The sequence below is a fragment of the Puma concolor genome, chromosome B3, assembly GCF_028749965.1.
Source record: "Puma concolor isolate L17-30 chromosome B3, mPumCon1.1.hap2, whole genome shotgun sequence".
NCBI lineage: Eukaryota > Metazoa > Chordata > Mammalia > Carnivora > Felidae > Puma > Puma concolor.
This window is the reverse complement of record NC_141672.1, coordinates 118,123,909-118,151,885: the sequence shown is the minus strand read 5'-3', so window position 1 is coordinate 118,151,885 and position 27,977 is coordinate 118,123,909. Positions and strand designations below refer to the sequence as shown.

Here is a 27,977-nt window from a genome sequence, read left to right as displayed (position 1 = left end):
GAGGAGAACCCTCATGCCTGGCATGACCTCTTTGGAGGTGATAGATAAACCTGCAACATGGAAGGAGAAAGGGTCCACCCGGGGAGGTGAGTCAGCCAGATGGCCGTCAGGCTGGACAGTCACCACCAGGGTCAGCAGGATGGTGGAGGGGTCTGGCCTGGGCCGGGAATACCCGCTCCCCCATACAGATGAGTGAGTCTTTCCTAAGCAGGTCTTTCCTGTGGGCAGGATGGGGCTTCAGGATCACTTCCCAGGGCCTGTGACGAGCAGCACACAGACCATTCTCGCAGCAGCCCTAGCGCCACGCATCTTATTCCAGATGAATAAGAGGTTCAGAGAGACGGACATGCAATCTGGCCTCAATCACCCCGCCTGTCACCACCTCTGGACTCCATTCCTGCCAACAACCGGGTGCTCATCAAGTACCTGTGAAACAGGTGCTATTGTCCCCATATAACATCTGAAGAAAGGGAGGCTTACGAGTTAAGTGACTTGTCTAAAGTCACAAAGTGTGGGGCGCCTGGGTGGCTCAGTCGGTTAAGGCGTCCAACTTCAGCTCAGGTCATGATCTCACGGTCCGTGAGTTCGAGCCCCGCGTCAGGCTCTGTGCTGACAGCTCAGAGCCTGGAGCCTGCTTCAGATTCTGTGTCTCCCTCTCTCTCTGTCCCTCCTCCACTCACGCTCTGTCTCTATCAAAAAACGAATAAACGTTAAAAAAAAAAAAATTAAAGTCACAAAGTAACAGGGCTGGGCTCAAACCCCAGCTGTGTGAATGACTCCAGAGCCTGCATTCTTGACCACCACATCCCCATGGCAGGGGCTTTACTAGGACCTGAACGTGGAAGGTAGGAATACTGCTTCTTCCTTCTGCCCACCCAGAGGACAGAGCACGCAGCCCCAGGTATTGGGAGATGGCAGTGGGGAAACCAGCTGACCAAGGCTCTCTTGGGCCAGTGGTTGCCCAGGCCCTGAAGATCAGGGAGGAGTGCTGAGGCTCACCTCCCTCCCACCCCTGACACTCACGGGGAACCTCAAGATGAAACCTGTAACTCAGGGAGCCGGGAGGCAGGCAGGAATGGACACCTCACCTGCAATGAACCTTAAGTGGTGGAGGCAGGGACAGAGCTCTTGCCTGACCTTCCTCCCCTGTCTCCTGCTCCTGCAAGGTGCCCTGCATGGGAGAAGTGGTAGCTGCCCACTAGGCCATTGCTCAGATGGGGAAGGGTCTCTGGGAGCCACTGGAGCCAGGTCCCAGAAGGAGAGCATGACCTCTGGGTACCTCAAGCTGGCCCTAGGCCTACCAGGGTGGCCATGTCTCTTGTAAGGGCCTGGCAGACAACAGATATAATGTCTGAGTAGCTCTATAAGTTTCCTATTGAGGACAGTCAAGGGAATAGGCAAGACTGTTGCATTCAGCTGAGAGCCTGGTAGGCAAAGGAGAGGCCAGAAGCAGACAAAGGCCAGGTGGGCCCACACCTGGCCTTGGAGGAACAGCAGGGTGGGGAAAGAGGGGGTGTCATTCACCAGCCACAGTGAGAGAGCTCAGGCCCGTGGCTGGTTGGTCAGCACTGTCAGCACCTGGGGACCATTCACCAGGCCTGGCTCTGCACTTGGGCTTCTGCCTGGAAGCACAGGGGCCCTGACGCTGGCCTGAGGTAGGGAGGGTGGTAGGGGAGGCTCCTGTGGCCATATGCAGGAACCCACACATGACAAGGCATCATGCCCAACAGAGGCCACAGGGGCCAAGAACTTAAGCAGATGTCCTGGGACATCTTGTCCATTTAAGTCAGACCCTACCCCCACCCTCAGAATACAGCCTGCTTGAACCTCTACAAATAGATGCCACTGCAGTGGGGAAGGGGTCAAGCCCAGCCTAGCACATCTGGCAATGCTGTGTTGAATCTGCCAAGATGAGTCATACAAGACAGAAGTAGCCGCAGGTCTGGTCCAGGGCCCAGGAGCTACAGGCTGAGTGTCCTTCCAGGGGCTGGAAGATGGCAGGGCAATGGCTTGAGGCTCCAGGGGGAAACTTCAGTGGCCAAAGCCTGTCTTGGTGTGGCAGCCATGGGGGTGGCAATGCCCCGGGATCCTCCAGGGCTGGGAGAGGAGAATGCCCAGGGTCTGGGGGACTGAGGACCTTTAGTGAGACAGACTCAAAGTCCTGGGCTTCTGGATCAAGACACAGAAAAAAGCACTCTGCCCAAGGCCAGGTTGTGGACCTGGGGGATGCCTTGTCTGGTCTAAGCCACTCAAGCTACTGCCCAGATGCCATCTGTGCTCAAATGGAAGAAGAGGTGGCAGTGAAGGCAGAGCCCCAGCCCCCTATTCCCTCCTACCCTTTCCAGATATAAATGAAGGTGAAGTCTTCGCTGGACATGCCCACCCATCTTCTCTGTTGGCTGCAGAGGGGTGAGAAAGCTGTATCTGAGTAAAGAAGAGCCAAGGTCCCACTCTGCCCCTCACTGCGGGGTAAACCTTGGACAATTCCTCTTTTTTTTTTTTTTTTTTTTTGGAGCCATGTGATTCACAGGGGAAGGGTCAGGTTCAGAGGTCCCACCCAGGAGCCCAGATGACAGCTTATGGAGATACCCTGTCCTCTCGATCTGTGATCTGCTCCCATCCCCTAAGCCTCTAGGAACAACACCCTCCCAACACCAGGGCTGTGGAAGGTGCAGGGACAGCACCTGCTTTTGGGTTGCTTAGCAGGTTCAGCCTTCATCATGGGCAGAGCGTTGATCTCAGGACCACCAAGGTGATGGGCAGCTTCTTGGGCTCCAGGTGCTCCAGGTACACCCTACAGGGCACAAAACTAGAAGGGTGTTAGGCCACCTTGTGCCAAGACCCAAGGCCTGTTTGGCTGTGGTGCCCCTGACAACCCCTACTAGGCCAGCCTTCCCCTCTGTCTCACAGGGATGTCAGTACCGCCTTGGAAGTCAAATTGAGCAAGGGTAACCATAGCTCCCAGCCAGCCCCAGACCAAAGGAAGCAGGGCATTGAGCTGTCCTGGAAGGAGAGGCCACGGCAGATGAGAGCCTGGCCCTGTGGGAATTACAGCTATCTGGGTCCTACTCTCCACTCTTAAATGTTACCCCCTAATATCCAACCCCTAACATGAACTCCCACCAAAAGCTCTGAAGCGAGGGAGTGTAGGGGTGGGGATGTCCTTTCAGGTAAAAGTTTTTGTGGGCAGGGAAGGTTTCAGCTGGGCCTCAGGGCAGTCAGAGGGGTAGGTAACAGGTCTGCCAAGGAATCCAGGAGGCACAAAGGTGTGGTGGGCATGTTCTAGAAGATAGTGAGCATCCTTCCATTCACCACTGGGGCTGAGTGAGGCCAGGCCCACGAGCTGGCACATGTTGGCTACCACAGGGCACGGATATGAGCTAGTGGGCACAAAGTACCCCTAGGCCTCCACCCGACTCTGCACCCAGACTGACCTCTCGCTGCAGGGAGCGGACATGAACAGGGCACAGCTAGTGGGTATCAGTAGCAATGGAGGGCTCAGGTCTCTCCCTAGCCTGGAAGGGGCTTGAGAGGCAGACAGGGCAGGGCCCTAACCCCAGGCTTAGAGCCTCATCCAGCCTCATGGAGCCAAGAAGACTTACTAGAAACAGACTCTTTTAGGAAGCTGGGTGTGAGGACAGCATGTGCCTGAGCTAAGAGAAGGCTGGTAAGAGGGAGGCCTCTAAGCTTAGCACCCACTAGGCTTGACCACCCAGAGAAGGGCTGGGGCCATGGGGGGTGGGGACTTCCACCTCTCTCTGCCTCAGTTGGCCCTCTTTGTTGAGGAAAGCAGGATAACCACATCTCACAAGGATCCCAGGGCAACACAAAGCTGTCAGTCCCACAGGGAGGTGGAGGAGACATTCTAGGGAAAGAAAGACCAGGGGCAGTGTTGTGTGCTTGGGGCAGGGTAGGAGACAACTGCTTTCTTTGAGGGCCAAGGAAAAAGGAAGCTAAGCAGAGAGGAGCTCGCAGACATTGTGCCACAGCCCCTCTTCCACCCATCTCCAAACCAGGCTTCTCCCTTCTTGGTCAACAACTTGGATGGTACTATTCTCCTTACTGTCAATGCAACTTCCCAGCTGAGCTGGTGAACACAGACAGAGCCTGGATTCATCAGGAGTGGTGCATAGATGATGTGCATGGAAGTGGAGAGGAGCATGGGAGCCTTGGCAGGCAAGCCTGGGGCTTCAGACATGGTACCTGCCCTGGACATGGCAGGCTGTTCCGGAACCTGCCAGATGTGGCCTCCAACCCAAAGGTATCCGATTTCCAGGCCAGGACTGGAGGCAGACTCCTCTCCAGGGGCAAGGGACACAGTGGGATAGGACATAGGCCACCCAGACGTCACTGGGACTTTGGGTCTGCTGGCCAGCTGGAAAAACAAACCTGGACGGGCTCTGCTTGAAGGCAGGGCTGGGACTGGCTGATTCAGATCACCTCTGCGAGGGGGGCAGTCCCATCCTCTGGGGCAGACTTCTGAGCTGGGGTGGAGAAGAGAGGACCTGTAGCCCACGCCCCCCAACAGATCCCAAAGCCCCTCCCACCCAAGGGGGCACCATAAAAAGGGGTGCAGAAACCCTCCCAGCTGGCTGTGGGTTCCTGAGGTGGTCTCTCCATGACCAGTGGCTGAATTGGGATAGCAACCCAGCAGCCAAGGTAGGAGAGCTGACAGGAACACGGCGGGAGTTGTGAGTGCTGGTTGCTTAGGACTGAGCCCCTCTGCCCAGGTGGCCTCAGAGACACTCCCACTACTACCCAGCTCAGCCCAGAGAGCCAAGGCCTGGTGCCAAGTAGCTTCTCTGGTTGCGAAGAATGTGCTGGGGGTCATTAAACCTCTGCCCAGAGGCTTGAATATCCAGGCTGTGGAAGGGCCATCAGTCAGAAAGGGGCCTGTGGTTCTGAGGCCTTTGTGTGGGTCTCGCAGCAGTCAGGAGCCTCGGTGAACACAGAGCCCCTGATGTGTGAGGAGGAAGGGGGCCTGGACTGTGTCAGGTCCATGGCACCAGACCCCCGAGAGGTCCCTGGGATGGAGCCCAGCATGAAAGTGTTACAGAAGCCGTGGGTACCTCCTCTGCAAGGGTGGGCCCAGCTGGAGGTTTAGGGTCTACATGGCAGGGGCCACATGGGAAAAGGTCTACCTGCTGGGACTACGTGGAAAGCAAGTCTGGTGTACAGAGCATGGCATCAGCTGAGCCAGGAGAAGCCTCCTGAGAGCTTTCCTGAGGAAAGCTGGGAGACCAGGCTGCCAGGAGGGGGATCTAAGCTAACTCCAGATGCATCAGCATTCACAGGTCCAGAAGGTGGCTCCAAGCTGACAACTGGAAAGGACCAGGCTACCAGAAGCTGGGGTCCTAGGATGCCCCTGAGTTGCAAGGCAGTGTTGGGGAAGTGCCAGGCAGATCTGGTAAGGACCAGTCCTTCAGTTGGACACCCTTGCCACCTGCTGACCTGGTGATGCCAAGGGTGGTAGGTGGGTAGTGGACAGGGCTGGGAACACCTAGTGTGTCCTCAGGGCCAGCAGGTGGCAAGTGGAGGGGTGGCAGTGAAGGCTGGAGAGGGCGACCCTGGCTCTCTCACACCAGGGACAGAGGAGGCAGGCAGGGCCCAAGTCTGTCAGGGGACCCAGGCCTCTCTGAGTAGAGGCTTTCTTCAGGATCTCTTGCCCACTCAGAGTGGATGCAAGCAAGCCCAAACCCAAGGACACTTCAATGGAAGGGCAGAGGCTGACAGAAGCCTCTAGCTTCTGTGCTGAGCTGAAGCTTCGGCTCTTCTGACAGGATGCTTGGGTCTGGGAGGTTTATAGGGTCTGAGAAGCAGTTGCCAAGCTTGGAGTCCCAGGCTCTAAACTAGAGGCAGGAGTGGAGCGTTCTCTGGCCCCATCACCCCCATCTGAGAAGAGGTCCACAGAGGATTTGATCTGGTGGCTAGTGGAGAAAGAAGCAAGGGACCCCCTGCCAGTCATAGTAATCATAGGAGGGGCCTCTCAAGGTTCTTCCAAGGGAGCCAGCACCCTCTTCCCAGGAGCCCAGGCTTTCACTGCCTCAAGAAGACACAGAGCCTGGGAGTTGGGTCCCTCTGGGACAGAGGCAGGGGGTTTGGGGTGGGAGTGTTAAATGGGATGGATCACTCTACAGATGTAGACACCTCCGAGGGGCAGCAGCTAGAACACCCAGGGCCAGGGTCCCTATGGAGGCAACAATGTCCCTGAAGAGCCCACCTCCCTGCCAGCCTCAGTCCAGGGGCTTGTCTTGCTAGAGATAGGAGGGGGTCTGCAGGACCTTCCCCTGACTTGGGGCCTGGAAGGGCTGCACTAGGCTGGGCTGGGGGCTGAAGGAACTGCCTGGGAAGAGGTCTGGAGTGCAGAGATCAGCCTGCAGCAGGGCTTGGTGCTCACTGGCTGGGATGTCCCTATAGCCTTCCTCAGCTGCGGCTGGGCCTGAAGGGGCAGCGGGCCGGGTTAGGGGGTAGCCCATGGGCTGGAGACACTACTCTAGGAGGGGGACTGTGGGGTCAGAAGAGGCACATTCAGGCAGGAGGGTTGGGCCTTGCTCCATCTCCCCTGTGGGGGTTTAGGGAGACCCAGCCCTTTCACCCCAACCCCTTTAGTGAGAACAAGGCAGAGCAGGAAGCACCTGATTACCAAGGGGGGGGGGGTTCTTCATAATCCCCTTGGCAGGCATAGCTCTGCTCTCTTCCTTCCAAAACACCGGCTCTGAGACAAAGCTGCCCCATCACTTACCTTGAAGGCTTAACTCCTGGTGGCAAAGCTAGTGGGTCGGGCTCCTCAGCCTTTTGTACTGGGTTAGAGCCCCAAGTGGGGCAGCCAGGAGGCAGGGCCTCACTCAAGCTGGAGGCTCACCTGAGTGCCATCTTCCTTTTATTAACTGAGGCCAGAGACGCACCTAGTGTCTTGCCTAGTGAGGCCACCCGAGTCAGAGAGAAGCCTAACCAAACAGGCCTGGGCTCAGCCATTGGCACAAAGCAGAGCCAGGAGGGATCCTGTAGCTGGGCTCAGGAAAGACTCACCAACACTAGGACTGACACTGGCAGGTCTGACCAGCCCTAGTAGACCAGCCTCCGGTCTAGATGGAGTGAGACACCACCACAGCAGCCCCAAGGACGAACCTCTGCAGGAAGAGCCCAGCAGAGGCAGGGTCTCTGGAGGGCGTGCTGGGTCTCCCCACACCAGCTCACGTGTGAAGGATGAAGTACACCTTGGTGGGCATGTCCTTGGTGCTGGGGTGTGTGGTGACTAGCATTTCTCACCGGGTGGTGTGCTATAGACCAAAAGCCACCAGGACCCACAAGGGGACGGGCTTTCCCCAAGCAAGGAAGTGGCTGGCCAGTGGGTGTGACAAGGACCCACATGGCCAGAGCAAGCCAGCACAGTGGTGCCAGAGAGCCTTGGCACCTTCTGGGCTGGGAACAGGGAGAACTGCTAAGGACTAGGCACCTGATGATGGCCTATTAAACCTGTGGACGCCCCGCCAAACACACAGCCAGGCCCCAGGTCCAAAAACAACCCAATTGCTTTTAATGTTTAATGGCCTGCCTCCAGGGCCCACAGCCTTATGACAAACCTTAGCCAGGCCAAGGGCCCAGCCTGCCAGCCTCTGGCTCAGGTTAGCACTCTGCAAGGAGGTAACTCATAGCAGGCATGACGGATGGGGCTCTAGCTTGGGAGTGCCAGGGGCCCCAGTCCATATCTTCAGAGACCTCCCAGGACTGAGCTGTCATTCAGCCTGTCTCTTCTAGTCCCTGAGTCCCTGCAGCTGCATGACTTCTAGCAAACACAACTTCTTGGGAAAACACACAGGATGTCAGCCCCAGGCTGTATCCCTGCACTCCCTGTAGTGCAGGAGGGAAGAAGCAGGCTTCCCCAGAGTGCTCCAGGCTGGGGGGTCAGGGCCCAACACCAAGTGAGGGGGTATAGCCCCAGGCTTTCCTGGGGATGACTCTAGAAAGTGTAAGTCATACACACTGTACAATAACCAAGTCTCATGACACACAAAGACTTTCTAGAAGAAGGTTCTGCTTGCCTTAGCCTCCTACTCCAGGCCCCGGCTGGGATTTAGGCCCCGGTCCCGGGGAGGGAGCAGAGAGCAAACCCTAATGGGTGTGTGTCAGGCATCACCCCACAACAACCCTGTGAGGTAGGCTGCGTTGTCCTATCTTACAAATGGAGAATTGGGAGCTCAAGGAAGGAAGTGACTTGCCTGGTTACACAGCAAGGAACACAGGAGCCAGGATTCAAGCCCAAGTCTGTTGAGCTCCAAAGCCCACACATTTTCTCTAAGGAAAAAAACAGGAAGTAGTTCTTTCTAACGAAGGCCCTCAAGTTAAAAGCGGGGTCTCCAGCCCAGTGGGGGCAGCAAGAGCTGGAGAAGCTCCAAGGGTGTATCCACTGATGGCCCTGGGCCGCTGGCCTACAAGATAAGGGTACAGAGTGACCCCCACACAGCAGCTGTCCAAACAGCAACCAGTGCTACAGGTGATGGCTCTGGCCACCCAACACCTGTGGGTGGGGCACGGGCCGATCCGGCCCTGAGGCCTTGTGGCCCCAAGTGGGCAGTGCTAGGCCATTGAGCCAGGCAGTTTCCAGCAGGTTGCGGAAGCGAGCCCTTAGTGTGGGGCCAGGTGGGCTGGCACTGGTGGCAGGGGTAGGTGAGGCACCGCGGGACCCTTCCCCAGCATTTGCCTCTGCTTCCTCCGGGCCAGGGGTTGGTGGCTTCCTCCCCGGCTTCCTGGCCTTGGGGGCAGGTGACTTCCAGGCCAGGGTTGGGCTTTCTGGCTCATCTCTGGCCACGGTGGGTTCTGAGGAGGGCACAGATCCAGCCTCAGTGTCCAAGTCACCTGGAAAATGAACACACAGTCAGGCTGCAGACCCCAACACCCTTAGGTCCCATCTCCTGGCCTCCCAGCCACCTAAACCAGTGGTTCCGCTCTGCTCGGGCCTGCGTGGCCCCAGCAGGGTCACAGACATCATGACCCTTCCCCACACGTGCTGGAGGCCAGACCATCAAACCAAAGGGTGTGATTCTCCCCTGGTGATACCAGAGCTCTGTCTGATGAGGGTACTGCTCAGGAGAAGTGTCTGGTGCAAGAACAAAAAGAAAGGGGCCAACAGGCCAGGAACCACTGGCCTGTACAGGCAGGGAAACTGAGGTATGAGAGAGGGCCCTGCTATACATCAGCACCATCATCTTTCCATCATACCACCCCAGAGCTTGGAGTGGAGGAAGCAGCAGAGGGGACAGAAGGGGGGGGGGCTTCTGACCAAGAACACACCTACTAGTAAGGGAGGCTGTCAGGGTAACACTAAGGACACCCACAGAAGGGTGGACCCCCCCAAGGATCGGGGGAGGACCCACAGCCCAGGGAGGGAGTGGGGACTGGGATGCCAAATCCAGCCAGCGGCAGGAAGCTGGGTCCCAGTCAACTCTGCGCTATGCCCCAGATTCCAGCAGGCTCAGTCAGAGCAGGAGGGGACTATGAAGTGCCTGGGCCCCATTGCCCAGCAAGCTGTCCAGGAAATACGGCCCTGTCCTCTCTAGGCCTAACAGCCCAATTGTACAGAAACAAGATGGTCTTTGCACCCATTAGGGCAAATGTCCCAACTGTTTAAGTGCTCAGGGGACAGCAATGCTTGTCACCCAGACCCCAAGCTCCACATTTGTGCCTCATTGCCTCAGGGTCTTCTCCACCCTGACCTGAAACTTGGACAAGGTAAGGGCCCAGGCCAAGGTTGCCATCATGGCAAGGGGACAAGAAACAGTTCCTGTGGAGACACAGCCCAGACACACGCTTGGTGGCAGGGATGGCAGAGCAGCAAGGGAAGAAAGACTACCGAGAGGGTCACAGGCCTCAGGCCTCAGGCCTCAGTATGCCACATGCAGGAGAGGCCACGATGGACACCGCCTGGTACCATCACCAAAGTCCTGGCCGAAGAAGTGAGTGTACACACCATGAAACACCACAGCAGCTCCTGAGAGCGGGGCCAAGCTACCCACACCAATGCACATGATGCTCCAGGACACAAAAAGAGTGAGCTGAAGAACAATATGCACAAGGCATCATTTAGTAGGGGAAAAGCAAACCACAAAACACTGCTCCGACTTATGGGTGCACTACCCATAAATACGTGGGAGGACTGAAACACTACACATTCAAAAGGCAACAGTGTTTGGGAGGGGATGGGGGATTCCTGTCCACTTTCGGGGATGAGGTGCCATTCACTGAGATGGAGAAGGCGGGGACAGAGGACTTAGGGGGAAGCTCAGGAGCGTGGGTCTGGGAGGAGTTAAGGGTCAGACAGACATCAGGTGCAACAGGCCAACATGCATTCAGTTCTTTGCGGCCCAAGCCCAGAAGGGAAGCCGGGCGGGACACAGACACAGTGGGGAAAGACGTCAGATAGAGAACACAGCCTGGTCAGAGCCCTAGAACCCAAAGGAGAACCCAAAGGAGAAGCCTGCGCCAAAGCCAGAGAAGGCACAGCAGAGGAGGAGGAGGGAATCTGGGAAGGTGCTGCACCGGGGAAGGCCGAGAAAGTTTCCATAGGGACAGAGCGGTTGGCATGCTCAGAGGCTTACAGAGGAGGCTGTGAAGGCTCTCGGTGCTGGGGCGAGGGGGGGGTGGGGATGGGGGGTCCACAGAGCCTACCCTGGATGGCCAGCCCCCTCCCCAGCATGAGTTCTTGGGCCTCCCTGCCCTTTCCAAGGTCCAGGCATCCCTCAGCCCCTAGCCGTGACCATTCACACAGCCCACACACCTGTCACTCGCTCACACAGCTCCGGTGGCTACTGGGGCTGCCCCATGCTCACCCAGCTGGCGGCGCACACAGTCACGCCACTGCAGGCCCAGCAGGTCAGGGTAGATGTCGGGCAGCTGGCGCAGCGCCAGCAGCTTGAGCATGCGCGAGGTACAGCCATGCAGGGCCCGCTCGCGCAGCGCCCGCTCCTCTGACAGCGTGGTGGGCCGCAGCTCCACACGGTGCTCCTGCAACACATGGTCCACGGAAGCGGGGGGCAACCGTGGGAAGAGCCGCTCCTTCACCAGGTGGATGGGCACGAAGATGGCACCGGCACGCACCACGTGGGGGAAGGGGCACTGCTGGGTGCACACGAAGCTCTGCAGCTGTGATAGCAGCTTGCCCAGCAGCCCCTGCACGCCCTGGCAGTCCTGCCATGCTGCCCGGCCCCACGGCCCGGCCATCTCGAGCCACTCGCGCAGCTTCTCGGGTGGGGAATGGGCCACCGAGCCCGAGATGGCATCGCACAGGGACGCATGCAGTCCTGTAAAGTGTTGCTCTGGGGAGTCCGCCGTGGCGGGGGTAGAAGCCGGAGTCGGGGCCTGGGCCTGGGCCGGCGATGGAGCCGGAGCAGGGGCTGGGGTCGGGGACGTCATGGCTACAGCTGGAGGACTGGGCAGCGCCAGGTTGAAGCAGGCCACGGGCAAGGGCTGGCTGAGAATCTGTAGACCAAGGGGCACAGATGTGGGTGTGGGTACAGGCTGGGCAGACGCAGGGGCCGGGGTAGGCGCAGATGGGACCACGGCTGCAGGCAAGGGTGCCGGCCGGAGGATCTTGAATTTTCGGAACATGAAGGCCACGGAGCTATGGAAGTTGGTCCTAGGGGTGGCCTCTGTAGTCGCTGGCGCCCCGGGTGCCTCTGGGACTACCTTTTCCAGGTCAGGCAGATCCGAGACCGTGTTTCCCACACCGGGGGCATCCAGGGCCGGGGGCTTGGCATGCGCTGCAGGACTAGGAACCCTGACTGGAGCCTCTGCCATGGGCTTCTTCACACTTAAGTCCAGTGCCACCTCCTCTCGAAGCGAGCATCGTGCCTTCGAAGGGGTCTCCCGGACTGGCAGGGGCTCCCCACAGCCTTTGGCAGGGCTCTCCCTGGGGGCAGGGGCTGCGTCAGGCTGGGCCGCGTCCTCAGGTGCCTGCACATCCAGATAGTCACGGTAGGGGGCCAGGCTGAAGACATTGTCAATAACAGGCATGGGTGGAGAGCTGGGTGGCAGCGTACCCTGATTCTGTGGAAGAGACTGGCGCTCCTGGGCACAGGCTGGGAGTGCCGGCGGGGTGCGAGGGCCCGGACTATCTTCGATGACAATAGGCGCTCCAGGGTGTTCATCAAGCTGGGGCTGGAGCTGCTCTTTCCTGCAGCTGGGCAGCCACATCTTCTCCTCTGCTTCCCGCACCGGCTTCTCTGCAGGCCTTCCGGGCTCTGGGCATGGCTGGCTGGCAGGGAGAGGCTGGCATCCTCGCTGGAAGGCACCGGGCTGTGGCACAGCCTGCACACTGTTTTGGGAAGGTGGCGTCCCTCCGAGCCCTGGGGATGCCCCATAGAGAGAGAGGTCATCCCGGGCATAAGGAAAGCCCAGTGTCTGGGGAGCAAAGTCCAGCGGGCACCGGGGAGCAAGAGGCGGCTCCAGCTTGAGGCCTGGTGAGGGTGCTGGGAGCGGGGCAGAGGGGTAGGAAAAAGTGTCCAGGCCCACTGGGGGCATATAGGGTGTCTGGGCTGCCTGCTGCCTCAGGTAGGGGCTGCTCAGCCCACCAGCTGGGTACCCAGTCCCTTTGTGGGCTCCCAGAGGCTGCAGTGGGAGCACTGAGCTGTAGCTGCCCTGCTTGTCTGGGTGGCGACAGGCTGGTGGGCAAGGCAGGGCCTGTGGAGGGTGAGGGTGAGGGAGTGGGTAGTGGGTGGGCACTGTATCCTGGCAGGCTGGCCCCAAGGGTTGGGCCAGCTGGGTCCAAGGACTTGGGGGTCCCTCAGACAATGCCTGCTTGGGGTCCCCAGAGTAAGGACCCGCATACTTGGAGGCTAGGAAGCCTGTGCCGTGGATGGTCCGATACTTCTCCAGGAATGCCTGACATGGGGAGAAGCCCACGGAGTTTTTGCCGGATCCCCCAGCCGGCACCCCACGCAAGAAGGTGCCATCCAGAGACTGGCTCTTGCCAGGAGTTGGGGTCAGTGAACAAGGCGGGTCAGCCGGGGGTAACAGGGGTCCAGTCACCATTGTCCAATCAACATCCAGTGGCCTCTTCACCGCCCCTTCGCCCAGGCAAGTCGAGAGCCCATAACACAGAGGGCTGCGGTAAACAGGTTTGGGGACCGCCAACGGTGGGCCTGGGTAGGAATGAGACTGGGGACCGAAGGGCAGGAGCTCAACAGGGCCAGAGTCCTGCACCTTCTCAGAGCTTTCTGCTGGCGGGCGGTAGAGCAGGCAGCTGGTCAACAGGTTGTCTGTCCGAAGAGGGGGTCCTGTCACGCTGGTAGGGTACAAGGGTGGGTATGGGGTCCAGGATGCCAACCGCTCAGACCCTGCCTTGGGAGCACCCCCCATAGGGCAGGAAAAGTAGGCACCCTTGTAGCTGCAGGGGTCCTGGTTACCAGCAGAGGGGGGCAGGCTGTGCCCGGGTCCGGAGTCTGCCTCTAGGCGGGGGAGCTTGCCATATACCACAGGCCCCAGGGTCCCCAGTGGCCGCTTCTCCGCCATCACTGTGAAGGCTTCAAGCCCTCAGGGGCCCCAGCTACTCAACTGCTGACCTGGGGGAGAGAGAGAGAAAGACAGAAAGGGAGGGGCTGTCAGAAAGGGTTCCAGACAAGCAACTGAGGACTGCTGCTCTCACTGGCTTGTTGCCACACCTAAGAACTTGGCACTTAGTAGATGCTCGATAAAGACTATGAATGAATGAACGCATGAGTCATACAACACAGAGATTTCCAATGTATACTCCCCACCCCCATCCCAGGAGCCTCCTTCTGTTCAGCTTCTCTCCACATGACTCCCAAGACCCCTTTCTTGGGGTTTCAGACTTTACAGAGCACAGTCTGAGGATCAGCTCACTTGGCTACCCCCGTTCCCCATATTGGGATGAAACGCATTCATCCCAACGTCACTGATAAAGGAGATGGGACAAGAGGTAGGCTTCCTACCTCCCACTATAGCTCTCACTGCAGATGCTATAGGGTTCTCAAGGTGCCCACTGCAGCCAAGATGCGGAATTGGACATTGTCTGTGAATTCAGACTTCCTGAGACACTCTTCAGCTCTCACTCTCTGACCTGCCAGTCTTATCAAAAATGTCAGAGCTAAGCCTGGAACCCAGGTCCCTCAGCCCAGAGTGACACAGACACTGGGCCTGGTTTCACAGGGTAGGGCTATTCCCCCAGGAGAGGCAGTGGGGTGCACAGCTTTGTACAGGCCCTGCCCCCAGCTGGAGAGCCAAGGCTGTCCAGTAGATGGTGCTGTGACACCAGCAGGAAGGTCCCAAAAGTGTCCAGAAGGACAGCCTTGTGTGCATCCCAGCCCCTAAGCTGCAGTTGGGTATTCCAAGGCACATGAGGGCAGCACAGCACCAGGGACAAGCAGGTAGGGAGGTGGGAGGGTGGGACTGTCCAGGGAAGGAGTCCCCAGGGGCCACAGAGTGCTAGCTGGCAACTACCCCCACTGTACCGATGGAAAAACTGAATGCCAGAACAAGACTAAAGTCCTGAAGCAAGGCCAAGCAAGGATTGGGAGCCGGGCCCAGAGAGGTCAGGCATCAAGGCAGCAGGTACGCAGTGATCCGTGAAGGGTCATCTAAGGTCAGTCTTCTAAGGCCACATTGCCCTGCCTCTACCTCTCCTAGTACCCTGGTCTCCGAAACACTCAGGTGGCTTAGAAAGGATGAATCAGCTCACTCTTGTTATGATTAGGCCATGGTTCAGGTGCCACAGGTTTCTATCACTAACAAGCCAAGCCAGCCCTCTCTCCCAGCCCTCTCCTCCCTTCTGGCTAGTGGCCAATGACAGCCACAGGCCCAGAGTGAGACCAGCACATTTTGGGGGCAAGAAAAGCCAAGGGTAGTGGGAGGGCCAATGCTCACTCCTATCCTAGCTTAATTGCACCAAGGAAGCCAGGCAGGACTCTCACAAAGTTGGCTCATCTCCTGGCCAGAATCCCAACACCTCAGGCCAGCCTAGGAGACAGGAAGGGGCGTCAGGGCAACGGTACTGAGAGCAATGCCCTATGACAGAGATCTACATCCCAGAGAGAAAACCCCAACCAGCTGCACGGCAACCTTACAAGGAGTTGTACCGTGTTGGGGGTGTTAAGGCTCCGTTCCCCGCCCAAGGATAGCTCTGGATTAATTAAGTGCTGGCTCTGGTCTCACCACCCCCACATGCCCCTTGGGGCCTGCTGCACACCCACCCCAATCCCAGGAGTCCTTCTCTCCTGGGCTCTGCCCATTGCGTGCCCTTTGCCCTGGAGATTTCCTGAGACAGCCTCCCCTCTACCCTGGGACTCAGCCAATAGAGGCAAAGCCCCCCGGGGACCCTCGGGAGTCTTTAGGGGAGAGATGAGGGAGTTCTGGGGAGTCAGTGGAGGACTATGAAGGGTATGGGGCTGACCTGACCTCCTGCCAGTAGAAGGCCCCTCCCCACTCAAGACAGTAGCCAAAATGTAGGTGCCTTCTTCCCTGACACACACACACACACACACACACACACACACACTGAGGAGGCAAGCGATTGTTTGGAGAAGGGCAGGACCACAAGGAGCAGGGTCACATCATCTTTTGGGCCACCAAGCTGTCTGCTGACTGAGGTTAGAGTTGGGCTGGGAGGATCACCCTCAGCCAGGGCCTAGGGCAGGGACAAGGAAAAGGACTCCCCCCCCCCCACCCCCCCCGACCAAGCATCAGGGGAAGCAAACAGAATCTGGAGCGCAATTCCCTCTTCCATCTCCTAGCTGCTCTCCGGAAGGCCCGTGGACGGTGGGAAAGACCAGGAATAAGACAGCGATCCTGCCTGGCTATGACCAGCGTCTGGCCTCCCCTAGAGGGCTGAACCAGGCCCTTCCCGGGGTTCTCACACCTCCCCCAGCTGAGACTCTGGGCCCTGCTGACGTGAACAAATGAACCTGGGGCGGCCCAGGCTCCAGGGGAGGGGGAAGGGTCGCAGGATCAGCCTCCACCACCTTTCTTCTACCTGCCCCGCCCATAACCGTGGTGCCAGGGGCCCTCGGCCAACCTGGCTTTGGGGCTGCCGCCGCGCCTGACCCCGCGGCTTCCGCGTGTCCCCATGCTCTGCCCGTTGGCGCTGGGGCGCACGTGCACCCCAGCAGGCTGTTACACAGGCCGCAGCCACGCATGCAAACCCGTGCTTGCAAGTACGTGCACGGCCCACATCTGCACACACGCCCCTTCAGAACTGCGTTCTCCCCTCGCTGGGGCCCGGCACACGTGTGCACCCCAAGAAAGCCCGTGCACCCATGCCCACGGACCTACACCCAAAGACTGGCGGGAGGTCAGGCGCAGGGGGCGGCCTGGCCGCAGAGTTCGGGCAGCCACCGCCTCGGGGCGATCCCGCCAGCCTGGGCTGCGGCCAGAGGGTGAGTCAAGCCGTAGCGAGGAAACCGCAGGGCCGTCCCGTCCCAGCAGGGCGCGTCCAGGGCCCTGCGGCGCCTCCGCGCCCGCAGCCCCCCAGGCCCAGCCCCCCGCCGCCCCCTCATCTCCGCCCCGGCAGTCCACGTGAGCGGGGCCCCGAGGGAGGCCCGAGGGCTCCTGCCGGAGCTGCTCCTCACCGGCCCCTCGCCGGATCTGGCGCCAGAGCCCTGCCAGAGCTGCGGGGCGCTCCCGGGCCCCGGGAGCCTCGAAGTTCGGGGAAAGTCGGAGCAGCCGCCCGCCCCCTGCCCCTCAGCCCGCCAGCCCCGGGCCCGCCGCAGCCCGGAGCCGCCGCACCTCTGCCCAGGCCTGGGGCGCTCCATGCGCCGGCCGGCCGGTAGGGGCGCCCTAGGGCAGCGCCACCCGCCCCTTCCCCACGCGCCGCCCGCAAACTCGGCCCAACTTTCCGCGCCGGAGCGGGCGAGCTCGTACCTGCAGGGCGCCAGGCTTCCCGCCGCTGCTGCCCGGGGCCGCGACCGCATCGTCCAGCGCCGCGGAGGCCGCGGGTCCTTGTCGCGCCAGACCCTGAGCGGGAAGTCGCGGTGAGCACCGAGCTCGGAGCCACCCTCCTCGCGGCCGTTCGCGCCGCCGCTGGGCGCCGTCTGCGGTCCCGGGCGGGGCGGGCTGGGGGCGGAGCGGGGGCGGGGCGGCCCGCGTGGTGGAGGCTGAGCCCGGCAGCGCCTCTGGGAGCCCACGTTCCCCTGGGCCCGGGGTGCGGAGGGCCTCCGGCGGCCAGCCCTACCCGGCCCCGGCCTCGCGTGCCGTGCACCGTCTGTACCCACCGCACTCCGCGAACCGCTGCCCAGCGCGCCCAGCACACACCTTCATCAGTCACTCCGTGAGATCATTCATTCATTGCCACTTTCTAGCTACGTGGCCTCGTGCATGCCACTTGACCTCTTTGGGCGTCAGTTTCCTTATTTTAGTAAAACGAATTATATCATAGTGGTGGTGCTGTAAAGGCTTAGAAGAGGTTGTATTAAGATATCTGGCACACAGTAGGCGCTCCGGTTCCCTTGGCCAGTACTAACTAGTTGCGTTAGAGAGCTGGAGAAGGGTTCCTTAGTCTGTCCCTCAATCTCAGTGCAGCCAGTGAGAGCAAATTCCAGACCAACATATGTCAATCCCTATTAGGGCACCACATGTATCTGAGGAAGAGGTGATTTCTCCATCACTGTAATGAGCCAGGAGTGAGGGTGCTGGGGGTTACAAAGTGGCCTCAGTGGGCACCTCTGAACCTTTTTGGCAAATCTCCCTCAGTAAGACAGGTCTGAGCATGTGAAGCCTACGAGGTGGGATGGGGTGGAGCATTCCCAGACAGGAATGATATGTTGCTGAGAGAGGGGCTGGAGAGGCCCACGGGCTGTCTCCATTTGCCCTGACTCTCTGAACCATCTGATTTTGGATGTGAAGCCTCTCAGTGCTGCTACCTTTTCGAAAGAAACCTGGTCCCTCACAGTTCCTGGGCTGTCCAAGGACTGGGGACAGGTGTGTGCAGTGGAGGAGTGGGGAGGCAGGTGGACATGCCAAAGGTCAGAGCAAGTTCATGGGGCAAAACCACCCAGGCCACCTGCTTGGATCCCAAAGGTCAGGGCTGCCTGAGTCAGAGGGCAAAGCAGGCCTGAGGCCATAGGTTCCAAGAGTCAGGAAGCAGCTGGAGCTGAGGAGGAGGGGCTGGACACTAGAGGTAGAAAGGGAAGAGGAAGTGGAGGTCACCTGGGTGGCAGGGAGGGGGAGAGAGTATCACTTCGTTGAGAGCTGGAGGGTCCTTAGAAATAGTTTGGAGAGAACTGGGGAGCAGACAATCAGAGAGGTTTGGGGCTCTCCCGAGGGTCCACAGCAGGTTGGGATAAAAACTCAGATCTCCTGGCTCCTGCACCTTGGCATCAGGAAGGTGCACCTGTGTGTGACAACTGGGGGTATTGGCCAGGCCCCCGTTAACAGGCTGTTCGTCCCCACTCTTGCTCCTCACCACCTCTGCACTCCCCTCCCCGTTCTTTAGCCCAACACCCGGTTCTCTCACCTCTGCCCTGCGGCTAAGGGGTGGGAGGAGGTTCAGTTCTTAGGAGCTAGGACTCTCAGGTTGTGTGCTCAGTTCACCCGATGTTCTCTCCAATCTCTCTGAGCCCGAGTGGGACCCACCCAGGCTGGGATGAGCCTGGTGAGACCCTAGGGGCCAGTTAAGATTCTGCAGCCCCACTGAGTCTTGCCTTAATCCACAAAGACAGCAGCCCCCTTAATCAGTATCTCGCCCCTTCCTTTTCAGCATCAGTTAAATACCTTGCACTACAAAAGCAAGGACACGGTAGGGAACTTGGGAGCCACTTTGTTGTTACTTTCTGAGCCTCAATTTCCTCATCAGCAAAATGGGAACCTTGAGATCTGCCTCACAGACTGAGGTGAGTGTTGGACAAAATCAGTGGGGAAATTACCTATAAATGGTAAAAAGCTCTATAGGGTATCAGCTGTGAACTCCTGAAGGCCCCAACCTTGTCCTTTTCTTCTCTACCCCAGGGGTCATGTATGTGCAGACTGTGAAGAAAAGCCGCTATCAGGTGTCTCATGGATGAAGGAAGGTAATCAACACAAGGTGACTGCCTTGGGAGCCTCTACGTGTTTATTAGGCTGTGGTCGTGGAGAGGAGAAATGGTGTTGTGGCTGGAAGGGACAGTGTTAACAAAAGCAGAGAAGGGAGCAGGCTGTCTTTCTGTGGGCTTCTCGGGTGGGGTAAACAAAGAAAAGTAGCATAGAAAAGTCTGGAAGGGAGGTTTCACACTCCCCCAGCTTCCCCCCCTCCCCCCACCAGGTCTGCACAGGCTCTACAGGCACACACTCCTCCTGTACCCCACCCCTGATTACTCCCCCTTGGCTCTCTGGGAAGGTGAGGTAAAAGGTCACCTCCCCGAACCGCAGCTGTACCTACAGTTATTAATAATGTTGTTCCCTCTAATGAGGCCACATTTGCTATTTACAAATCTCTTTCCTTCCTCCGAGGAGCTTCTTCTCACCCCAGAGGAGGGAGATGTGGCGCCTGCAGCCACTCTACAGGCAGAGAAACAGAGAAGTATGGCATCTTTCCCTGAGACACACAGCAGTGCTCTCTCCAATCCTTTCAGACCCAACTATACACATTGCCTCCTCCAGGAAGGCCCTTGGACTGCTGCTGCAGCACTGTCTGCCCTTTCTGCTTCCTCATCCCTTTCCTACTCCCACTTAGCAGAGGAATATTTCAGTGTTGGTGGGTGGGCTGGACAAGGCGCTCCTACTTGACACATGCCCTGTGCTGGTCACTTAATACGCATCTCATTTAATTCTTACAACAACCATATGAAGCCGGGGTCTGAAAAACAGGCAAACAGGTTTGACTTACCGAGCTGTGTGACCTTAAGGCAGCCCCTTAACCTCTCAGTTTGCTCATCAAATGGGTATAATGAGAACATGTCACAGGGCTCATGCAAATCCAATGAGTTCACAGCTTGCTTTATGGTAAGACCTTAACCAGTGGTAGCACTAGAGGAGGAGGGGGAAGTGGCTTGCCCACAGAGCCAAGAAATGGAGGAGCTGGGACTCCCCACGCAGAACTGTGACCCCAAACCATTCTGAGCAAAGGCTCAGGTACAGTCGGTGGTCAGGAACTCTCTGCCACCCACCCACACAAAGCCTGAGGGCTGCGCTGACCCAGCAGCCATCAGTGTGGACTCACACCATCTTAGGGAGTCTGGGTTGGATAGGACCTGGGGTGAGGGGCAGGGTCAAGGCATCTCATCAGAGTGAGCTCAGCCCCTCCCATGGGTATGCTGGCAAGCCAGAGCTTCCTTCCGCTGGGGAGGCGGTCACCTGCTGTCCTACCAGGTGAGCAGGGAGTGGGAAGCCCCCAAATTCCAGAGGAGCCCCACTCCACCTCCCGAGCAAATCAGAGTCTCTCAGAGGGGAATCCCAAAGACCAGGAAAGGGAGATGGGCTTTCACTGGGCCCCTCTGGAGGACTGTGCCTGCCAGCCTACTGGCTACACAGAAAAAGCCCACACACAGTAATTTTGGGACCTTACTGCAGGGGAGGGGGGAGCACTTTGATTAATTAACAGCCAGGGTGGATTAACCATCCTTCCCATCCTTCCTTCCAGTGCTGTTTCCCAGTGCACTGAGAGAGACAGATGTGAAACAGACTGTGGCATTTCAGTGTGACGTGTGTTTGTGTAGGGATGGGCTGCCCAAGAGAGGCCTGAAGAATAGGGTACTGTGTAGGGTCCCCCATTCTGGTTGTGCCAGAGCCCAGCCACGGGGGCGGGGCGGGGGGGGGGCGGGGGGACAAGGGAGTCTGGCTTGGTTTTGTAAGCAGTGGGAAACATTACCTTCCTACCTCTAGAGAGGTCTTTCTAATGCCCACATCTGACCCCGTCACCCCCCAGCTTGGAGCTTCCCATGGCTCCCCAGTACCCTCAGGATCCAGTTTCTCACTCTGGCTTCTGCCTGCCTCCTAACTGGCCCCCTTCAACCAGCCTACCACTAGAGCCCCCAGAGCCAGCCTCAGGGCCTCGCTGGGGTATACCTCTATGCTTTAGAATACGCTCTCCTGGGCTGAGAGCACTGGCCTCTGCTGCTTGTCCAGCTCTTTCTTTGCTAATTCCCGCTGGTCTTCAGGACAGCTCAGGCCCTCTCCTATGGGAAGCCTTCCAGAACTCTAGGCTGGGCTTCTTCTGAAGCCTCACAGCATTGCAAACTCCACTCCGCCCTAGCCTAGCCTCAGTTCCCTATGCTACCACGGCCTGGTTATAAGCCTGGCTTCCCTGCTAGACTGGGCAGGGATCTCTTCCAGGGCAGGGCCTGGGTCTGCCTGAATGCTGATACTCTAGTGCCCAGCAGCGGGTGGAGTCTGGCCATGGTTAGGGAGTGGAGGTCTAATGGTAAAGCAGGGCTCTGCTCATCTGAAAGGGAAGAAAAGCAGAAAAACTTCCTTGGGCCCAGAGATGAGGGCCTGAAGGGAGCCCCTACAGCCGAAAGCTCCCCTAAAACCCCTGTACTTCCCCTCTCAGCCTCCCGGGACCCATGACACCAAACCTCAGACCAGCAACAGCCTGCTGCCAAGCCCACTTCAACAAGGAAACACTGAGGCCCAGAGAGGGGCAGCCACATGCCCAGGGTCTGGGGTGGGCGGGCCTTGAACCTAGGTCTCCTGAAAGCCTGTCCAGTCTGCACACCAGCTTCCTTCTTGTTTTGACGCGGCCTCCCCCCCCCCCACCCCCCGCCTCCCTCTCCATCCCCAGACCCAGGATGGAAAAACACCTGGCTGAGCTCCACCTGAGCTTTGGGCTGCCTGCAGCCCCCTCCTTGGAGGCCCCTAGCCTGGAGCTGGGGGTGTGAGAAGAGGAGGGGGAGGACCAGTGAAAAGGAGAGAGGCTGATGCATTTCCCCCTCAGTGTTGCAGGAGGCTGCAACCTACCCGGAGCCTGGACTTCTGCCAGCCTCCCTAATCACCTCCTTTCCTTTCCCATCCAGGGCCTCTCTCTGGGGATCCCCTCCCCCACCTCTGTGCCCTGGGCAGAGCAGCACAGCTGTTTCCAGGATGGTGGTTTGGGCCTGGGCGGGCTGTACCCACAGCCCTGACTCCTGCCCAGTGTCTGTCTCGCTTCGGCCTCTGTAGGGAATTACCTTCCCGCAGCTCCCCAGTTCAAAGGTCTTGGGGGGCTGCCAACACAGCTCCTCCTGGCCCTGCCCAGGCCCCCTCCCCCAGTGCTAGAGCACATCCCCTCCTACCGTGGGCAGGCCGGGCCGGGGGACTGTCCATCGAAACCTTCCCTTAGCTTTAGCCACTGGGGCAGTGGGGTCTGGGCCAGGTGGTTGGTGCTGCCCCCTCGTTAGTGGCCTGCTGGGGTTTCCGTCACTTAGGGCTGGTTACCAGGCAACCGCGTCGGGAGGGCTGGCTCCGGCTGAGGCTGGCACAGCCGCTGCTGCTGAGGGGGAGGCGTGCAGCCAGGCCAGGGTCACGGTCAGGAGGCCTCTTGCTCCTGGGAGGGGTGGGGGTGGGGCCTCAGCTCTGCAACCTCAGAACGCCTGTCATTGTCTCAGCCTAGACTCACAGCCCAGCCCCAGGAAAGGGGTCTCCGAGGCCCTCCATGGTCCTCCACACAAACACTCATACTCAGAGTTTCTGGGAGCTTGAGGGGAGGCTGAGTGGGAGCAGAGAGGCACTGGCTGTATAGCCGTGTTGGGCTTATTGACCACCACCCTGTGGCCTGAAGTGGGGGACAAGAGGAGTCAGATTTTCCAGTGTACAGGGCTTAGACCTGAGTTTAAATCCTGCCCTGCCTTTTTTTTTATTAAAAATTTTTTTAAATGTTCATTTATATTTGAGAGCCCGACATGGGGCTCAACCCCACCAACCGCGAGATCATGACCCGAGCCGAAGTTGGATGCTTAATCGACAGAGCCACCCAGGTTCCTCATAAATCCTGCCCTGCCTCTTAATGGTTGTGTGGCCCTGGGCATGTTAATTCCTTGTCTGAGCCTAGGTTGCCTCGTCTGTAGAATGGGATGCTAACCCCTGTCTTATAAGGCAGCGTGCAGTATGTAAAATGCTCAAAGCAGCGCCTGTCACGTAGCCTCCTCTCCATACCTGTTCATTCCCTTCCTCTGAACCCCAAGCCTCCCATGTTACGGGGGGACAAGCATTACAGATGCTGACAGCCCACACACCGGCCACCCAGCATTGCCAGGTGACCCAGGGACATGCCATCCTCAAGTCCAAGAATAGCCTTGTGCCCTCACCCTGCCCCTTGCTCCCCCTGTCCCTCCTGCCTTGTTTTTTCAATGTAATACTCATATAGCCCTTTACTATGTAGCAGGGCACTGGTTTAAGAGCTTTACAAATATTAATGCATTTAATTTATTTAATCCATTTAATGGATTAAGTCACTTAATCCGTTTATTTTATTAATCCATTTAATGGATTAAATGAGGTAATGCTGAGGTAGACCTGGAGAGCTGTGTGGGACAGGGGCCCAGGCACACCTCCTTGCCATGCTGGCGTGGCTTCACCCGGCCGCTGGGTTAGATGCCAGTCCCGCCTCTTTCCACAACGCCAGGCTGGGCTGGTGTAGCCGTGGGCAGGTCAGAGTTTCAGGAAGAGCAGTGAAGGCTAATTAAAACTTTGGCTCAGGGAGGCCCCCTCGGGGCAGGGATTGCCTCAGTCAGCTCCCTTGGGGAGGTCCCCTAATTGGACCCACAGGCTCTAGTAATGATGCAAACTCACCAGATAGAGGATAACAGACAGGGAGGGAGGGGAAAGAGGGAAGGAAACAGGTTGGCAATAATAATAATAATAATAATAATAACAACAACAACAAGCCCCCTCTCGTTGTGAGGGGAATGACGGGAGTTGCCAGACTATCACTAAGTTGCTGTATGACTTTGGGTAAGTTGCATGGCCTCTCTGAGCCTCCATTGCCTCACTGGAAAGTGGAGATAATAAGAGAGCTCCTGGGGGTTGCTGTGGGAAAGTATGTACAGAAAGTTCCAAGCACAATGCCTGGCCCAGAAGTAGGGACTCATAAAATCAGAGCAATTATTATCATGTTATTAAACCAATATTATACCAAAGGCCTTTCGTAGCCATCTTCTTGTTTAGTTCTGGGGCATTGGCCTCCTAGCTGTCTCTCCTGATTACCTGCGTGTGGGTCCTGGGCCTGGGGAGGGATGTGGAGGAGCAGGGGCTGTGGGTGCGGGTCAAGCAGGAGGTCACACAGCAGTTGGGATGCAGAGGGAGCCAGAGCCTGCGGAGTGGGGAGGACCTCACTAGGCAGCGAGGAGAAAAGAGGGGGTGCTTGGTGGGGTGAACAGCCCAAATAAAGGCCTGGAGACCAGAGAGAATGCAGAATGTGTACAGGAGCCATGGGGAGCCAGGGCCAGAGCTGTGGTCTGCTGAGATACCTAGGCCAACGTGAGTGACAGCCACACACTGCCCTGCTGAGGCCAGAGTGCCCCCTAGCTCCAGGGTGCTGAGAACACCTGCACTCTGCAGGTGGGCTGTGAAGCAGGGAATTTGAGATCTGGGCGAGGGAGGCGGGTGCTACTTGTTGCCTTTCTGGTTGCAGCCAAGTGGTCTTACTGACTCCCCTGCCCTCTGTCTGGGGCCAGTCTCATCCCCAATCTGGGAGGTCTCTGTGGTCACGGGGCATGAGTTCATCTCCTCCGGCTCTCCAGCCCCCTCAGGAAGCCACACAGGCCTGTTCTCGGGACAGGGCCCAGGCCAAGTTCCAGAAAGAGTCAGGGCCTGCCATGGGTGAGACCAGACCCCTCAAAGATGACCCAGCTCAATGATGTCACTTCTATTTTCACAGGCAGCCTCCAACAGCACCCAGCCCGGTGTCTGCCTGGGCTGCAGCAAGCCTGGAGGCCCCAGGATGGGGGGGGGGGCTCCCTTCTCCTTGAGGGGTCCCCAGAGCAGAGCAGTCTGCCCCTGCAAAATGCTCAGTGGACCCTTCCAACAAATAGGGCCTCAGAAGACAAGTCCTTTGGTGGAGGGAAAGCCAGGGCCAAGGTATAGAGGCGACCGGGCTGCATTTCAAAGCAGCTGGTCAGCGCTAGTGAGTCAACAATTCCTGAACAAACACGGCCCTCTGGACCTGGGCCTCTCTCCTCACCCTCTGCTGGCAGCCCCTTCCCCTCCTGCAGGCCTCAAGTCCTGTCAACTAGGCCATCTGTAGCTCACACAGGCTCCAATTAGCTCAGTAATTAGCACCTCATCAGGCCTGTCTACCTTTGAATAGCTCTCCTGGGAAGGGGTTTCAGGAGGTCTCCATGACCTCAGGGGCCCAGGGCTATGGCAAGTCCTAGCAGGCCTCCCTGCATTCACACATGCCCCCTAGCACTTGCTAGTATGGGTTTCCCAGCATAGGGCAGTGGACCCAACTGAAGAATCCCTCTGAGATTGGAGTAGGGCAGCTGAGAAGTAATGGAGCCTCAGGCAGGACACAGCTTCTCGCAGCAATCCCCAGGGCCATGCGCTGCACCCACACAAACCTCCTCACCAGCTCTGCTTACTCAGGAACCCTTGGCTGGTTAGGATATTGGGATATGGGCAGGGCAGTGGGGAAGGGTAGGAGGATAGCCAAGTCCCCAAGGTCCCCTAGGGAAGAAGGCAAAACCAGTTGGGGTAATATCAGGGGGCTGAGGGTAGGATGGCCTGTGGCTGGTGGGGTCAGAGAAGGCCTCCTGCAAGAGACAAAAGTAGGTGGTAAGTCGTGAGGTGCTGTCAGCGTGTGTGGGGTCACAGCACAATGGAGTGGCTCCGGGGGCAGAGGCAGGCAGAGATGTCCCCTGACTAAGCTCAGTTCCTCCATCTCTAACATAGGGACAATGAGAGTAACAACCCCCAGGGTCTAGAGAGGATTCGAGAGGCAGGGTGTGGGATGGGCAATAGTGCTATGGGGGTAGGATGCAGGTGGCATTGGCACCCAGGCCACGGTGTAGGAGTGAGCGGCCAGGGAAACCACATCTCATCTCCCTCTCCCAGACTCAGAACAGCAGTGGCCCTAGGAGCGGGCGTCCCATCGCTCAGCCTTGGGGGAAGGAGTGCACACTGGGCCTGAGTAACGAGTGTGAAAGGCACAGGGGACCGAGACAGACAGGAAGTCAGCCCCACCACAAGAGGAGGCCTGCAGATCGAGGCAACCTGGGGCTGATGGCCCGCTGTGGTCAGTCATGAAACTCGCCTCCAGCAGCAGGAGAGGCACACACCCTGCAGAGGCTCATTGCCAGTAAAATCTCCTGCTTTTAAGATTCTGGCTCTCAGCCTAAGATTCTGCCCCCATCCCAGCCCATCTTCACCCCCATCTGGCTCCCAGTCCCAGCTCTGGCCTCATTCCTATCCCAATTCTGAGGCAACAGCCAGTAAACACACCAGGAAAATCCTAATAGGGACAAAGGCCTGCAGTGGCCCTGTTCAGTTAAGGGGAAGCCTCCATGTTTCCTTGTGTCTGGTGGGCAGCTGGCCTGTTTGTACCCAGAAGTGGAAGCATGAAACCCTTGAGGGCAAAGAGTTCCAGAAGGCATTTGGGGGAACTGGGGAGACTTTGTCCACTGCTCAGCCAGGCTGCGAGGGCTGTGGGAGATGAACCCAAGACATGGGGCTGGGCTTGGACACGAAAGGCCCACACGGCCCCCAGGGCCCATCCAACCACAGCTTTCTCCATGAACTGCTCTCAGCAGAGCCTGCCCAGAACCAAGCCACCTCCTTCAGCCCCTCAGGTGGCCAGCATCCCTTTGAACTTTGAGGGGCTCCCTGATTGGCTGACCCCATGCTCAGGTTCAGTGGGTTCAGTGGGTACAGCACTACCCCCCCCCCGCCCCCAGGAGCCAATCCCTGGGGGCCGGGACTGTCACTGTGACCTGATATGCTTCCACCAGGATGCCAGGCTCCCCACCCCGTGACAAGTCAAGACAGGCCTCACAGAGCAGAATGATCTCAGGAATGTGCTCCTGGGGCCAGGGGACTGGAGGGAAGGGGGCCCGCACTCTGTGCTCGTGCTGTGCTCGAGTGGCCAGGGAAGATTGGTGCCCGTCCTTAGCTCACATTCCGCCTCTGCTGCTCCTTAGCCGTGTTGCCTTAGGCAAGTCACTTCACCTTCCTGAAGCACAGTTTACACAGGCGGAAAATTGGGATAACTGTCACCTACCGACATGGGACAGCCAGGCAGACTAAGTGAGGCTGTGAACATGCTGCAGCCTGAGCTGGCACAGGGCAATACTCCTGGAGGAAGTCAACCTGAGGGGTCGGGGGGACCCAAGCCGGGCTGTGCAGCCAGCGGCGCACATGCACATGGGGGGACTGTCTGGCCAGGGACAGGCAAGAGCACCCCTTCTTCTAGCACAGGCTTGCCCGGGGTGTGCACTGCTCCCCAGCCCTACTCAGCCTTCCCTCCTCTATCTTCCTCCTTTCCCCATTTCCTGTCCTCTCTCCTCCCCACCCCTCCACCCGTGGACTCTGTCCAGGGCTGTTGACTCCTCTTGTAATGAAAATAATACCAGTGCAGAGACTTACAGCTCATGAAGCTTAGTGGGCTGGCATGCACAACCATCTCCCGAGCTACGGGTTCATAGGCCTGTTGTGCAAAGGAGGAAGCCGAGGTGAAGTGACTTACTCAAAGTCTCACCACCAGGAAGCAGCAGATCCAGGAGTCAAGCAAGCCTAGGGTTCCTCACTCCCAACACTGTGCTCTGTCACCCGGAATGGAGGCCTTCTGGCAAGGCGGGACTCACAGGAGCTGCGACAGATGAGAAGGATGTCACGTCCACCCATGAGCACCCCTGTGCACAGACAGACCTCCAGACGTGGCTTTTCATGCATTCTTTCCCGCATTCATTCATTCATTCATCTGCTTTCTTTCTCAGTGTGCTGCACCCTGCCAGGCCTGTTAGGTCAGGGTGTGTATGACCTCTGTGTGTGGTCACAGGCGCCACTAGTCACAGCCCTAAAGGGCCACTAACCTCTCCTTCCTGGCTCCGAATAAGGAGGGGCTGGGAAGGTGGGTTTTGGGGTGGGGG

At 58.3% G+C, this 27,977-nt stretch overlaps 1 protein-coding gene across 2 annotated transcripts; it reads right to left on the bottom strand.

The window, feature by feature from the left end:
- Positions 1-7,514: 7,514 nt before the first annotated feature.
- Positions 7,515-17,044, bottom strand: PRMT2IP (PRMT2 interacting protein). 2 transcript variants are annotated; one of them, XM_086711240.1, is made up of 3 exons: positions 16,870-17,044; positions 10,827-13,556; positions 7,515-8,856 (listed from the first exon to the last, which is right to left on the bottom strand). In XM_086711240.1, the coding sequence occupies exons 2-3, from the start codon at positions 13,504-13,506 to the stop codon at positions 8,489-8,491; spliced, it is 3,048 nt and encodes a 1,015-aa protein (XP_086567366.1). In that variant the 5' UTR covers positions 13,507-13,556; positions 16,870-17,044; the 3' UTR covers positions 7,515-8,488. The 2 variants fall into 2 exon arrangements, with proteins under 2 accessions (XP_086567366.1, XP_086567367.1); XM_086711241.1 differs by having other exon boundaries at positions 8,719-8,856; positions 10,775-13,556.
- Between the last annotated feature and the right edge of the window lie 10,933 nt (positions 17,045-27,977).